The sequence below is a fragment of the Cervus elaphus genome, chromosome 21 (genome assembly GCF_910594005.1).
Source record: "Cervus elaphus chromosome 21, mCerEla1.1, whole genome shotgun sequence".
NCBI classification, from domain to species: Eukaryota; Metazoa; Chordata; class Mammalia; order Artiodactyla; family Cervidae; genus Cervus; species Cervus elaphus.
Genome location: NC_057835.1, coordinates 66,003,832 through 66,019,918, shown reverse-complemented (window position 1 = coordinate 66,019,918; position 16,087 = coordinate 66,003,832). Strand labels below are relative to the sequence as shown.

Here is a 16,087-nt window from a genome sequence, read left to right as displayed (position 1 = left end):
CCTGATCCCCTCTCCCACCTCCCTCTCTACCCGCTCCCTCTGGGTCTTGTAAATCAGTTTTACAATGATAGCATAAACAGTATAAACTACTCCTGCCTAAAATGAATTTCAACCAATAGTAATCATGATTCAGAAACAGTTTTTTATACTACTTGGAAAAACACCATAAAGGATACTAACTGAGGCATTATATATATATATATGTATGTATATGTATACATATATACACACACACACTACTTTGTGTTAGTCCAAAGAAAGTAAAGTCTGACATTGAAAAGTATATTTTATTTTATTTTATTTTTTTGGCTGAGCCACGTGGCTCTTGGGATCTTCGTTCCCCAACCAGGGATTGAACCCTCACGCCCTCACCCTTGGCAGTGAAAGCACCAAGTTCTGACCACTGACCTACCAGAGAATTCCCCTGAAAAGTATCTTTTAATGATAGAAATGCACGTGATGTTTTTCTCAAGGATTGCCTTGGCATTCTAATATGCATAATTTCTTGAAAGGACACCTACTTTATTTTTATGATTACTTTTATACTAGACCCAGTTTTAATGTTTCTATAACATTTACATAGTAACACTTGGAATATAATTAGTTTAAAATATTTTATTATTTTTCCTTGCAGATCACTAAGCAAGAACAGAAAAAAATGGATACATATGATGGAAGCATGGCTGATAGCTCATCTCGGTACAGTGGTGCCCAGGATAGTGGAATTGGCAGTGACAGCGTTAAAATCAGAATAGTACAGATAGAGCAGCACAGTGGTACCAGCCAGCACCGCATCGCCCGTCCCTCACGCCAGTCGTCAATTGTAAAAAATCTAAATTTTATTCCTTTTGACATATTTATTACTGCAAGTAGAATCTCACTAATGACCTATTCCTGTACGGCCTTACCCAAATCGAAATCGCAAGAACAAAAGGATAATGAAAAAACAGGCAAGAGTTCATTAAACCTGCCAGAAGTCAATTCAGATGTCGCAAAGCCCAGCCAGGCATGTATTTCCATGGTAACAGCAGAAGATCTCTTAAGCAGCAACATATCTTTTCCTTCAGGGAAAAAAGTAGGGGTCATCTCTCTCGAAAGTCTGCATGCATCCACAAGGTCATCTGCTAGACAAGCGCTCGGCATAACTATCGTTCGGCAGCCTGGAAGAAGAGGAATTGGTGACTTGCAACTAGAACCTTTCTTGTACTTTATTGTATCCCAACCTTCTTTGCTTCTGAGTTGTCACCACAGGAAGCAACGAGTGGAAATATCCATTTTTGATGCTGTGCTTAAAGGGGTTGCCTCTGATTACAAATGTACAGGTAAGAGCCTTCAGATTTACTCGGGTGCTGATAACCACTAGTACATATTAAGTTTTATTCCCAAAGTTTTAAGATTGATCAAACAGGAAACAGCTGGCAAACCAGACAAAACTTCTTTTCTCTACTGAATATGTAAATACGTAAATTTCATGTCCCACAGCTGAATCACGTTTAAGTAAATGTTTGAAAAGGAACAAGATTTAGTCTTGGTGTTCTTACTGTGCCTCTGAATTTTTTTCCAGGAGCTGAATGAAACAGGGGCTCTTTCTGGGCTATTGAAATGCTTAACAATTTCCAGTGATTAGGAAGCAAAGTTTTTTTTCATATTAATAGCCCTTAGGTTTGCTTTCCATGTCAGTGCTGCTGCTAAGGTTAAAAAAAGAAAAACTTTAGAAAATGAAGTTTATTGTTTTGGTATTCTTTTGCCATAATCATCTTGGTGTAACAGCTTGTTATTAAATGTATTTGAGGCGGTTTATTAGCAAAGTAAGATTACAACGATTTTACACATCTACAACAAGCACGTTTATTAAGTGGGTGTTGGCCAGCTGCCTCTTGTTGCCCCATCCAGGCCTGCCTATAACCAGAGAGCGCCATATATTTTAATAATTATATGGAACGTGTGAAGCTTGTTGCATGTTGAGACTAGGAAAGTGATCAGGGATTCAGATTTAAGACATATGTACTGTTAAGTAATAAGAGCTAATGAAAACAGGGCCAGACCAGATACAGAGACGTTTTCCCAGAGTTAATGCAGAATTAGAGATTTGTCAGGAAAGATTTCCCAGAAAGGGTAGCGGGATCATCTAAGATCTGGTATTGGAAGAGGGCCCTCACAAGCTCAGGTATAACTCAGGCATTTTATTGTTCTCAGGTGGTAGCATCTAGCAGATGAACGTCAGCAGTAAGGCATTTGGAGAATTTGTCCATTCTGGAAGTCAGACTGGTTCATTCTTGGCGCTAAGGAGAGTCGTTTTATACAGCAGGCTCCTGAAGAGTAGATAGGAGCCCCAGTAAGTCAGTCAGAGAAGAGCTGGGCTCTTGCTGAGATATAGTTCAAGTCCTTGACTTTAGAAAGTTGTAACTGACCCGTTGCTAAGAAGGAATAGCCTAGGGTTACCTTCTAGACTGCCTCCTAGCTATCTCTCCATTAGTGCTTGTGCTGGCTCCTACTGGCTCAGAAGAGCTAATTGTTAAATTTTTAGGAACTTTGAAAGACGGTTGTTAAACCACTGCTAGTTTAAATCACCATAGTGAGAGTATTTACAAACAGATATTGGCAAATGCTGTCAATTAGCTCTCCTACTCTGAGAGCCAGTGTTAAACATTTATCAGCAACCACTGCCTCCCTTCTTCAAACACACTTTCATTTACTGAGCACCTGTAATACAATGGGTACTTCTGTTCAGTGGAGATGAGAGAGGTGCTGAGGTAGTTTATGTTATATTATTCAAGGACTCATGCCTACAGACCTGATACCTGTTTGGGTGTCTGCTTAGCATTGGCAAAAACTAGGTGTAGGACTGAGAGAACAGAAGCTCATTCCACATCCCTCCCTAACTGCTTTCAGCCGCAGTTGCTTTATGGGTGGCTGGCTTCAGCAGCTTCTGCTAAAAGATATTGATAACTGAGTTCAGCAGAGTTATCAGGGCTCATAGCAAAGGTGTACATTGGAATTATAACAGGTTCCTAGGTTGAAATGATAAAGTATCTTTAAAAAAAATTTTTTTTGTGCATAGACCAATGTAGAAACCAGTTTCAGCAGATGAAGTTTAGAAGGTTATATACCAGATTGAGTATAGGGTATTTACATGTGGGAGGAAATAGTCTTACCTACCTCCTAAGGAGCCTTCTTCACATAATATTCTTGTGAATGGCTTGCTTTACACAAAAAGCATCTCCTTGGACATTTACAGTGTCCAAATAGAGTCATCAATATAAGTCATCGTATGTCCTTAAAATGAATTTAGTGAAATTTGTCAGAAACAAATAGTTAAACATAACAGCTGAAAAAAATGACTAGCAATTATTGTGTACTCAGTCTGTGCCAGGCATTGTAATAACTACTTTAAATGCATTATCTCATTTAATCCTCCTAACAGCTCTGTGGGAAATATGTTGCCATCTTATATGTAAAGAAACTGAAGTTTGGAGAAATAACTTCTCCAAGATGACAAATAAACAGAGCTAAAATACAAAACCAAGATATTCTGGACTTTCTGAGTCTGGTCTCTCAACCTGTATGGATCCTTAGAGTGGAAAGAAAAATATGAATCTCAGTTTTCAGTCAACCTCCATTGTTCTTCTCCAGACCATGCAAATGGGTCCCTTTCTTTGTTTTAACTGGTGAATTTGTATATATGTATCCATATGACTACAGAGTACAGCCTCTCTTGGTACTATGACATCCTGAGCTGAAATTCTAACTCTCACTTAGGAGACGTGTACCCATCCATCTCATAGGGCGATTATGAAATTGAAAAGAGATCATTAATGAAAGTACTTTGCAGCCTATGCAAGTACTGCACCCTCACAAATGTTTGCTGCCACTGTTTTAGTTATTAATATATAGTAGAAAGATTACTGGGATTCCCAGGTGGCTCAGTGGTAAAGAATTCAGAGACCTGGGTTCGATCCCAGGGTTGGGAAGATCCCCTGGAGAAGGAAATTACGAAGCAGAAAGCCTGGAATTTAATTGGCCCTGCTATTTATTAACAGAGTGATCTTAGCCCAGCATTTCACTTCTTTGGGTTTCTGTTTCTTTTTGTATAAAACGTAATGATTACAATAGATACCAACAAGGTTCATTCCAGGTGTAGAGTTTTCTCATTCTGTAATTTGGAATTCGTCTCCCCACACTTACCTTTCTAAAAATATTTAAACTAGCTTTGGCCTCAGAAAGTTGACATTCGTAAGCCACTACTGTATCAGATTACAGTATATTTCAATTTGTTTTAAAGATGCATACTTATATGCATATTTGATATCTTAGTGGACCATTCATTAGTTTATTCAATACTTAAATACATAAATATTTTAAATGTTAATGAAGTTATTTTTCAAAAACTGATGTGAGGAATTTCTGTTTTAAATTGGCCCACTTGAATGAACTATCCAAGTCCCATTACCAATTTAGCTATCCAGAAACACTTCATGTAGCACTATTTATCCTGAAGAAAGCAGTGTTCCATGCTCAGGATTCTTTTGAAGCCTTGAAATAGTAACCATGTGGTAAGAAAACAGAGAAAATATGAATAACCATAACGTTAACATTCATGGGGAAGAGAAGCAGTAAGTGACCAGTTGCATTCCTGGATTCTGAAGTGAAGGACTATTTACAAAAATGTCTTAATTGGAGGGACAAAAAAGGGTGTCACCAGTCATCTTTCTAAGAAATTAGGTCAAGGAAAAGTTAAAGGCAACATAAGTTAAAAATTAAAGAAGTAATGTATTATGTCTTTCTGTAGTGTTCATGCTTTCTCTCTTAATACTAAAATTAATCCTTTTTAATAAGGTAACTCAAGTGGCAGCCAACCCTTAGCAGTTTTAGCATATATGTGAATTTCAGTGATTGCCCAATTTTAGCATTTCAGAAATGCCTGAAGTTGTTATGGATATAGTTGTTTTCTTCTTTAAGAAGACAAAAACATTTGATTTTAAAAAATTTATAGCACAACAACTTGTAATTATTTACTGTTTTATGTGAAAGTCATAAACCATTGTTACATGTGCTAATGTTCCTTTGTATGGAAATCATATGGAATTTAAAGTAAACAAAGAATTTTGTTTCACTCTTTAAAAGCATATCATGTTCAGAGGATAATTTTTCAAAAAATCATAATTCTTATATAAATATAAACTGAACATGTCAGAGATTTTACTTAGTTCACTAATTAATGAGGGAACCAATAAGAATGTTACCAAAAAATTCATTTACAGGAGACCTGTAAGGCCCTGATCCTCTCAGATTTTGATTCTCTTATTCAGTAGGGTCATAAAAATGATGAGTCACTTGATCATTGACTTGGGATTCCTCAAGAAAAGCCCCTGTGATCTTGGGAAGCCCCAAGGAAAGCTTAGTATCATTTGAATGGGATGATTTAAGGAAAACTGCTTGAATTTTGAAGAATGAAATAAGAATACTCATTTTTTTTTTCATAGTAGTAGATTTTTCTCTGAGTTTCCCTGGTGGATCAGTGGTAAACAATCCACCCAGCAATGCAGGAGATGCAAGTTGTATTGCTGGATCAGGAAGATCCCCTGGAGAAGGAAATAGTAACCCACTCCAGTATTCTTGCCTGGGATATTTCATGGGCAGAGGAGCCTGGCAGGCTACAGTCTGTGGGCTCACAAAAGAGTTGGACACCACAACTGAGTGACTAAACAAAAACAACACCAAGATTTCTCTCTAGCTACAATTCAGAATAATTTTTAGTATTCTGTTTAATTTATGTACCTGCTGCTTGTCTGTGTTTCTTTGTAATGTTTGTGGTTGCTCTGAGGTTTCCAGTGTACATACTTAATCTTTCACAGTCAATCTTTTGCTCAGTTTTCAATCTCTTAAGTCATCTCTAACTCTTTGTGACCCCATTGATTGCAGCTTGCCAGGCTTCCCTGTCCTTTACTATATCCTGGAATTTGCTCAAACTCATGTCCATTGAGTTGATGATGCCATCCAACCTTCTCATTCTCTGTATCCCCCTCCTCCTGCCTTCAATCTTTCCCAGCATCAGAGTCTTTTACAGTGAATCAGACTTTGCATCAGGTGGCCAAAGTATTGGAGCTTCAGCTTCAGCAGCAGTCCTTCCAATGAATATTCAGCGTTGATTCTTTCAGGATTGACTGGTTTGATCTCCTTACTGTCCAAGGGGCTCTCAAGAGTCTTTTCCAGCACCACAGTTCAAAAGTATCAATTCTTCAGTGCTCAGCTTTCTTTATGGTCCAACTCTCATATCTGTATGTGACTACTGGAAAAACCATAGCTTTGACTATATAGACCTTTGCTGGCAAAGTGATGTCTCTGCTTTTTAATACACTGTCTAATTTTGTCATAGTTTTTCATCCAAGAAGTTAGCATCTTTTCATACTTAATCTTTCACAGTCTATTTAGTAGTAATATTTTATCACTTCAAGAAAAAATAGAAACGTTTTAATCATAAAGGTCCCTTTCCCCATCCCCATTTATGTTTTAGTTGTCATATATATTACTTTTGCACTTACTGAAAATCTTACCAGATATGATTTTGACCTTTGTGTCAGTAATCTTACATACTTTAAAGAACTAAAGAGGAAAAAACTAGTATAATTTATAGATATTTCCCAGGTATTTACCATGTCCAGAGATCTTCCTTTATTCCTAAAGTTCTGAGTTTTTCTCTGGTGCATTTTCCTTCAACATTAAGAACTTCTTTAGCAGTTCTTTGAGAGCAGACCTGCTAGCAACAAATTCTGTGAGTTTTCTGTTATCTGGGAGTATTTGTGTCCTCTCATTCCTGAAGGATATTTTTGCTGGATATAGAATTCTAGGTTGATATTTCTTTCTGTACTCCAGAGATATTGTTCCACTGTTTTCTATCCTCTCTGCTTTCTTATGAGAAATGCATGATAATTCCAACCCTTGCTTCCATAAATATAGTGTGTTGGTTTTCTCTAGCTGTCTTTAAGATTTTTTTTGTGTTGTTTTGTTTACCTTTAATTTCCTGAGTTTTATTACATGACGTTTCTGGTCTAGATTTCTTTAAATTTATCCTGTTTGAGGTTCTCTGAATTTCCTGACTGTAAATATTTTTAAATTAAACTTAGGAACTTTTTAGCTATTACTTCTTTCTGTACTAATCTTTCTCCTCTCCTTTTAGGACTCCATGGTTAAACTTTTTTATATTATTCTTCAGATTCCTGAGACTCCATTCATGGTTCATTTTTTCCCCCTCTCTGTTCTTTGTATTAAATAATTTATATTGGATTTTTCTGTTGTAATATTTCCATTTGATTATTTTTTATAGTTTCTTCTTCACTTCTGAGAACCTCTGTATTTCCATTCATTTCAAGCATGTTTACCTGTATCTCATGAAACATAGTACCTCCATAAAATCTTAAATGCTTGTGTCACTGGCTCCATAGCACAGCCACTGCACTACTTCACACACTCACACACACACACCCTACCCTAGGGGAAAAACCAGAAGAGAAAAAAAGGGAAATAAAAAGCAGCTGGTTTCCCTAGCAGTCTTGAAAACCACATGGGCCTTATCTGCCTGACGAGGTTTCTGTTGGACTTTTGGCTGTTCCTGCCATTACTGTGCACCACAACTTAGAACTCACTCTCAAATCAGAGTTACAAGGAAAAAGACAAGAAACAAATGGAAAATTCACCGCTGTTGGATCATATCTGAAAATTTGACTCCCCTCCCCAGTCTGTATTGTTCTTGTTTACTTTTCAGAGTTGTCGGGTATTTGTGTTTTGTCCTTTTTCTTGAGTTAATTTAAGCAGCATGGGGATTGGACTGTAGTAAGCTTATTCCAGTTTTGGCTGGCACCAGAAATCCGGCAATTTTAAGATAATGAAAATATTTTCTGGTCCATTAGCAGAGGCATGGTTTTCTGAGAAACTTAATACAGGATTTCCTCTAAAAGTGATACTTTAATATCTTTACATCTATGAGCACAGATCAGTGCAATATATTATAGTGAATAATAACTGCTCCCAGGGAGTTGTCAGCATTAACTTGATCCTGCCCATGTCACCATTAAGCAAAGAACATACCGCAATACTCAAAGGGTGGTAATAGTGTGCTCTCAATGTGTTTCTTAGGGATATTCTTTCGTATATTATAAAATCAAGTTAAAAGAGGAAATGCTGTAAAACTCATTGTTCCTTATGTCAATCTGCCGTCTCAGCAGATGTGGCTGTGTATATACACATATGTATGTATCATATATATATTATGCACATATATATTTAAAAACCTAATTATATATGAGATGCCAGCCAGAATAAAATGGAATCTACATGTATACCTGTATGTGCATTTGTTTGAGAAAACTGAAGTGAAATAACAGTGATGAGAATTACTTATGATTTTGAAAGTGTCATTAATAAAATATAATCCCCATTCTGCATAATTTAGTAACCTTGAATAGCAGGCATGCTAAGTTGCTTCAGTCATGTCCATCTCTTTTGACCCTATGGACTGAAGACTGCCAGGTTTTAAATTATGCCATTTATACCTGAAAGTATACATATAGTGCTTTGTGTTATTCTCCATAATTTTTAAAAAATGGAAAATTATTTGAAGTATAAATTATCAACTTAAATTTCTTTTATAAATATTGGTACTAATAATCTACAAATGATTGCCTATCTAGTCCAAGTAGATAGTACCTCTGCAAGTCAACAGGTTTCTTTTTAAAATATTAAAATATGGCCTTTCTCCATGCCCGTCTAGCTTAGAGCAACCTCTAACAGAAATAAGATCTTCTGCCAGCACCTTTACATGTAGCAGCTGTATTATTGGCAATTCTCATTTAAATAAAGATGTATGTAGTTGTTTTAACATAATCATATTAGTTGTGTTTATAAATATTTAAAAGTTGGTATTTGTTTTGTTTAAGGTAATGGAGTCCAGATTGGAAATTGCCTCATATCTTGACTATGCAGCCCAAGGCAGCCTCAAAAAGTCATTTTTCTTCTTGTTTGTTTGGGTCTTTTTGTTTGTTTTTTAAGAAATGACTCTGCCATCTGGTCAATTGTGAAGGACTTGAACCATTCTGAGGAAACTTCACTATTCCTGCCCCACCCCCACTATACTTCCTCAGTATGCAGTCATTCTAGGATCTTATTACTCATTTATGAGTGCTAGAAACTAACATAGTAGTTTGAAAACATTACTTTCGCCCTCTTGCAACCTTTTTATCTTACATAATTTTTTAGGCATTAGCCAAACTAAAATACAGAAATTACAGTTAACTAGAACTTATCTTGGGGCTTCCCAGGTGGCTCAGAATCTGCCTGCCAAGCAGGAGACATGGGTTTGATCACTTGGTCAAAAAGATCCACTGGAGGAGGAAATGGCAACCCACTCCAAGTGTTCTTGCCTAGGAAATCCCATGGTCAGAGGAGCCTAGTGGGCTACAGTTGAGGGATATCACGAGGAATTGGACATAACTTAGAGACTAAACAACAACAACAAAGGACTTATCCTACTGAAAAAGCAGGTTATAACACAACTCTTCTGTAAAATCCATAGTGTAAAATCCTCTAGTAATGGGCCCTTTCTTCCTTGTAAGGTTTTATAACATTACAGATATGATTTTAGGTTCAGTTAAGAGGGAGACATCGAATAGTTTATTAAGCAGTCAAGATTTGGAGTTCGTTCTGAGTTCTGATCCCAGCTCTGCTGCATACAACTGTGTAACCTTGGGCAAGTCACTTAACCTCTCTAAACTTCAGTTTCTTATCTTTAATGTGGGGATATACTGGTAGCAACCTCCTGGGTTTGCTGTAAGGATTAAACGATATATATGAAGCTTTTAGCTATGTGTGTAGCACAGAACTCAATGAATGTTAATGTTAAGGTTGTTGCTTTTTTCATCACTGCTAGTCTCTTTAAGCTGATTTTAAAACAGTGGTTGTAATCGGCTAAAAAAACTTCACATCATTTCAGTTCAATTATAGCTATTGTATAGTCTGAAGATTTTCAGTTATAATAATTGGCTTTTTTACTCTTTCATGGGTAGGTCTGCAGAAAATGTGCCAAAGACATTTGAGTAAACCAACAGTTAGAAAATCATAAACTGGCTTGTAACACCTCATAAATCATATCTTGATTTCATTTAGTTCTTGTGAGTTTAAGAGAAGGCTTGAATTACATGTCTCTTTAGAATTAACAGTGTTACTAATATCCCTGGAAAAGCTTAGAATTAACCTGTGACTTTAATGTCATAATGATCACAACTTGAACATTTATCTGAAAATTTAGCTGCTAGGAAAATTTCTCTCTGGCCAGTAATGTGAAATGAAATTATTGCTTTGACAGGACTCAACAAGTAAGTTGGTCTTTTAAATGGGAGGCACTCTTGTATATCACTCAGGGAGAGTTGTGGTGAGAAAGTTAAGAAGTGACCCAGCTAGTTCGAGGATTTATGTATGGTGAAGAGTTTGGGAATGGAAATTAGAAGCTTAGACTTTTAGTCATGGCTCTAATGCCAAAGCTCTTTTATGCAGATAACTGAGCTTCTTGGTGCTTTAATTTCCTTTTCTCTAAGATAGGTACAGGTATACCTCAGAGATATTGTAACTTTGGTTCTAGAACGATTGCAATAAAGCAAATATTGCTGTAAAACAAGTCACAAGAACTTTTTGGTTTCCCAGTGCATATAAAAATTATGTTCACACTGTAGTATAGTCCCTTAAGTGTGCAATAGTGATATATCTCAAACACAATGAACATGCCTTACTTTAAAAATACTTCATTGCTAAAAATGCTAACCATCATCAGAACCCTCAGTGGGTCCTAATCTTCTTGCAGGTGTAGTGTCTTGCCTCTTTGTTGTTCAGGATGGTGATTACTGAAGGTTTGGGTGGCTGTGGCAGCATCTTAAAATAACATAACAGTGAAGTTTGGCATGTCGATTGACTCTTTGTTTCATGAGTGATTTCTCCGTAGCATGCAGTGCTGCTTGATAGCATTTTACCCAGGTAGAACTTCTTCCAAAACTGGAGTTAATCCTCTCAAAACCTGCTGCTACCTTATAGCTAAGTTTATGTAATATTCTAAGCCCTTTGTTGTCATTTCAACAATATTCATGGCATCTCCATCTCAAGAAATCACTTTTTTGTTCATCTATAAGAAAAAAATCCCTCATCCGTTAAAGCTTTATCATGAGATTGCATCAATTTAGTCACATGTTCAGGTTTCGCTTCTAATTCTTATTCTCTTGCTGTTTCCACCACATCTGCAGTTACTTTCTGCACTGAAGTCTTGAATCCCTGAGTCATCCATGAGAGTTGGGATCAGCTTCTTCCCATTGTTGATATTTTGACCTCTTCCCACGAATCACAAATGTTCTTAATGGCATCTAGAATGGTGTACCCTTTCCAGGAGGTTTTAATTTACTTTACCAGATTCATCAGAGAAATCACTATCTATGGCAGTTATAGCTTCACAGAATGTATTTTTTTAATAGTAAAGCTTGAAAGTTGAAATTACTCCTTGATCTATGGGCTGCAGAATGGATGTTGTGTTAGCAGACATGAAAACAACATTGATCTCGTTGTACATCTCCATCACAACTTCTGGGTAACCAAATACCTTATCAATGTGCAGTAATGTTTTGAAAGGAATCTTTTCTTCCCTAAACAATAGATCTCAACAGTGGGCTTAAAATATCCAGGAAACCGTGTTGTAAACAGATGCACTGTCATCCAGGTTTTGTTCCATTTATAGAGCACAGACAGAGTAGGTTTAGCTTAATTCCTAAAGTCCCTAGAATTTTCAGATTGGTAAATGAGCATTGGCTTCAAGTCACCAGCTGCACTGACGCCTAATAAGAGAATCAGCCTTTGAAGCTTTGAAGCCAGAAATTGACTTCTCCTCTTTAGCTATGAGAGTCCTAGATGGCATCTTCTTCCAATATAAGGCTGTTTTGACTACATTGAAAAATCTGTTGTTTTGTGTAGCCACCTTCATTAATTATCTTAGCTTCTGGGTCTTGATATCAAATCTTCTAGATAATTTGCTACAGCTTCTAAATTAGCATTTGCTGCTTCACCTTGTACTTTTATGTTATAGAGTTGAACTCTTTCCTTAAATCTGATGAACTAACCTCTGGTAGCTTCACTCTTTTCTTCCGCAGCTTCCTTAATCTCCTTCAGCCTTTATAGAATTGAAGAGAATTAAGACCTTTCTCTGGATTAGGCTTTGGCTTAAGAAAGTGTTGTGACTAATTTGGTCATCTATCCAGACCACTAAAACTTTCTCCTATCAGCAATAAAGCTGTTTTATTTTCTTATTATTTATGTGTTCACTGAAGTAGCACTTTTAATTTCCCTCAAGAACTTTTCCTTTGCGTTCACAACTGGGCTACCTGGTCCAAGAAGCCTAGCTTTCGGCCTGTCTGGGCTTTCAGTGTGCCTTCCTCACTAAGCTTTATCATTTCTAGTTTTTGCTTTAAAGCGAGAGATGGACAACACTCCCTTTCATTTGAATATTCAGAGTCCACTGTAGGGTTATTAATTGGTCTAATTTCTATATTGTTGTATCTCAGGGAATGGGGCTTCTCCAATGGCTTAGCAGTTAAAAGCCATGTCTCATGGCTTTTAAAAGCCATGTCTCGTTGCAAAGTGATTGGTCTCCAACTGGTGAAAATAATTGGAAAAAAAAAAAAAAAGCCATGTCTCATGCAATGCATAAGACACATGAGATGTGGTTTCTATCCTTCGGTCAGGAAGATCCCCTGGAGAAAGAAATGGCAATCCACTCCAGTATTCTTGCCTGGAAAATCCCATGGACAGAGGAGCCTGGTGGGCTACAGTCCATGAGGTCACAAGAGTCATACATGACTTAGTGACTAAACCACCATCACCAGTATTCTTGCCTGAGACATTTCATGGACAAAGGAGCCTGGCAGTCTACCTCCATGGGGTCACAAAGAGTTGGACGAGATAGTAGCGACTGAGCACAGAAAATAGGGGGGCCAGAGGAAAGAGAGAGAGATAGGGGAATGACCAGTCAGTGGTACAGTCAGAACACATACAACACTTTATTATCTTACATGGGCATGTTTTGTGGCGCCCTAAAACAATTGCTGAGCCCACATGCTCTACTATTAGAATAGTAACATCAGAGATCACTGATCACAGATCACCATAACAAATGTAATAGTGAAAAAAATTGAAATATCGGAAACTTAGCAACATGTGGTGACACAAAGACACAAAATGAGATAATGTCTTTTTCTGCCCCCTTCTGATGCCTATGTCAGAAGCTTTCTCTATCTCCTTTATACTTTAATAAAACTTTATTACACACACAAAAAAATGCTTTTGGAAAAATGGCACCAATCAACTTGCTCGACAGAGTTGCCACAAACCTTCAATTTCTGAAAGAATCAATATCTACAAAGTGCGATAAAACAAGGTATACCTTTATAATAATATGTGTTTTTTGTAGTTTGATGGTTTAATCTGACCTCCAAATGAGATAATATTTGTAAAATACCTTGAAATTATGAAATATTCAACTATAAATTGGGACTTCTGTAGTTATTAGTGTTAGAAAGGAGAGCTTAATGGTAATAAGACTTTCCTTTTTGGACATGATAAAAAAGATTAGTGTTCTGGCCCTTTTTAACACCAATTGTAATCATCAGCATATACTCATAGTGAAGAAAAAATGAGGAGGATCATTTATAGTCACTGGATTTGCCTTCAGTGTTATAGAACCCAAACTTAGAGCGGAGCTGAGGCTTACAGTTCAGATGAATTTGATCTTCCATGAATTTATATGACTACATTTTTTTACTAAACAGCTTCCTCTGTGTCCTTGCTCTGAATTTTAGTCAGATGTCATATAAAGTATCTGAAACCAACATTAGAATTCATTTATTTATTTTTGGCTTCTCTGGGTCTTCGTTGCTGCCTACAAGCTTATTTTATTTGTGGCAAGCAGAGGTTATTCTTTAATTGTGGTGCACAGACTTCTCCTTGTAGCTTCCCTTGTTGCAGACCATGAGCCCTAGGGTGCATGGGCTTCAGTAGTTGCAGCGTATGGACTCAGCAGTTGTGGCTCATGAACTCTTGAGTACAGGCTCAGTAGTTGCGACTTAGTTGCCCCAAGGCATGTGGAATCTTCCCATACCCGGGATCCAACACTGTCCCCTGCATTGGCAGGCAAATTCTTAACCATGGGCCACCAGGAAGTTACCAACATTAGAATTCAACTTTAAAATAACAGAAAAATAGTAAAAGGATCAAGCACGATACGAAGCAGTGTAGAAAATTAAAGGAATTAATTGAGATGATGCTTCACATATTATCTGCTGATTAGCATCACTAAGTGGAAAGAATGCAGTTTCTTCTAGCAAGGTATGGAAAGTTTGGTTCAAAAAATAAGAACCAGTAGACCCTGGTGATCACACAAGCCAACAGCCATTTTAGTTTTTTCCTCTTCCTTCCTATGGGCTCCAGGTTTGGAATTTCAAACCTGGAAATCTCCTTTTCCCCTTCCTGTCACATCTTATGAGGTGAAAAAAAGGCTTAGAGTTAGTCAAAATGGTTAGAGTTAGTCAAATGCCTAAATATTGACGAGGAAATGGTCAATGTCTATAGCAATATAGAATTGACTTTTTGGTTGACTTTGCTGTTTTGTCATTGAATTGTTACTGTGTTTTATGGATCTAGGTCCCTTCATGATTTAGTTTTCAGGTATTGTAGAAGCCTCGTGGACTGGATTTGCTTCTGTGGCTACATTTAAAAAAAGAAAAATAATAAAATAACCTTTAAGGAGCAAAAAATAAATATAGAAAAATATAAGCAACCTAGTAAACCTATAGCTTTGCCTTTTGCATATCCAGTGGTTGGAAGGTGACTATTCTGATGGAAACCACTGGTTGAAAGGAGTTACAATTCCAATCATTTTTGAGCATACCAAAACTAAGTATAACCATGGTTTCTGAAGGAGGCCCTTGAGAGCTGTAACGATATGAATTTCATAGAGGCAAATTGGTCACATACAATAGATCCTCCCAAAATGCTTTCCTTGACATTTTATTCAGTTTATATTAAGGGGACTTTTGTGTATTTTTGACTGGTAATAAAAGGATTCCACTAAAGAACCATCTAGGAACATCTAGTCGATAAAGCTAGAGGAGAGGAAAGGAGAGTAGGGACTCTCTAAGCCCTTGCCTGTTACCCTGAGTCCTCTTTAGGTATTTCTTCCCACCCTCCCTCCTCTGGCTAGTTATGAACTGTTCTTGATCTTCCTTAAAAATAAAGCCCTGTGAAATTGAAATCCTGATGGACTCACTATATTTACTTATAAATTATTTTAAAGTGTCATTTCAGTCTCCTTTGTATAAAGGTTGATGTACCCAACCACCTTTGTAAAAGGAGTCTCTAACTTCTAGTTTAAAAAACAAAAAGGAATCAACTTTGGCTTGCAAATTGCACATCCTTGACTCACTTGTAGGCCAGGCATTTCGAAAGGATGAGAAAGAAGCTGAGAATACAATTTTGATAACTATCACAACCAAAATGCAAAGAAATTGTCAGGTCTATAATTTATCCTTAGCAAAGATTATTTTATATGGAAGTAAAATATGTTGACTCGTATTTCAGACTTCAATAATTATTATTTGAAAAGTTAAATATTAAGAAGTTTAGTAGCTTTTAAGGTTAAAATTGGGCATATGAAATGAAGTGACAGTCTCTCAGTCATGTCTGACTCTTTGCTGTCCCATGGACTATAGCCCACCAGTCTTCTCTGTCTATGGTATTCTCCAGGGAAGAATACTGGAGTGGGTTGCTGTTCCCTTCTCCAGGGAATCCTCCTGACCCAGGGATCAAACCTGGCTCTCCCGCATTGCAGGCAGATTCTTTACCATCTGAGCCACAGGGGAAGCCCAAAATTGAGTATAATTTCCACTTTTTTTTACCTTTTACATTATATTCCTCTTATTTTATATAAGCAGTAAAGATTTTTCAAAATTAAACAAAAGACTAAGAAGAATGGATACTTGAAAGATATTACACACACATACTCCTATTT

At 36.9% G+C, this 16,087-nt stretch overlaps 1 protein-coding gene across 9 annotated transcripts in view; it reads left to right on the top strand.

Moving 5' to 3' along the window:
* The window catches only part of VPS13B (vacuolar protein sorting 13 homolog B), a 775,932-nt gene that overhangs the window by 544,892 nt on the left and 214,953 nt on the right, over positions 1-16,087 (top strand). For all 9 annotated transcript variants that reach the window (XM_043880234.1, XM_043880239.1, XM_043880237.1 and 6 more), the window contains one exon: positions 635-1,322. In XM_043880234.1, coding sequence (XP_043736169.1) covers positions 635-1,322 — 688 coding nt within the window. The remainder of the gene's footprint in view (positions 1-634; positions 1,323-16,087) is intronic.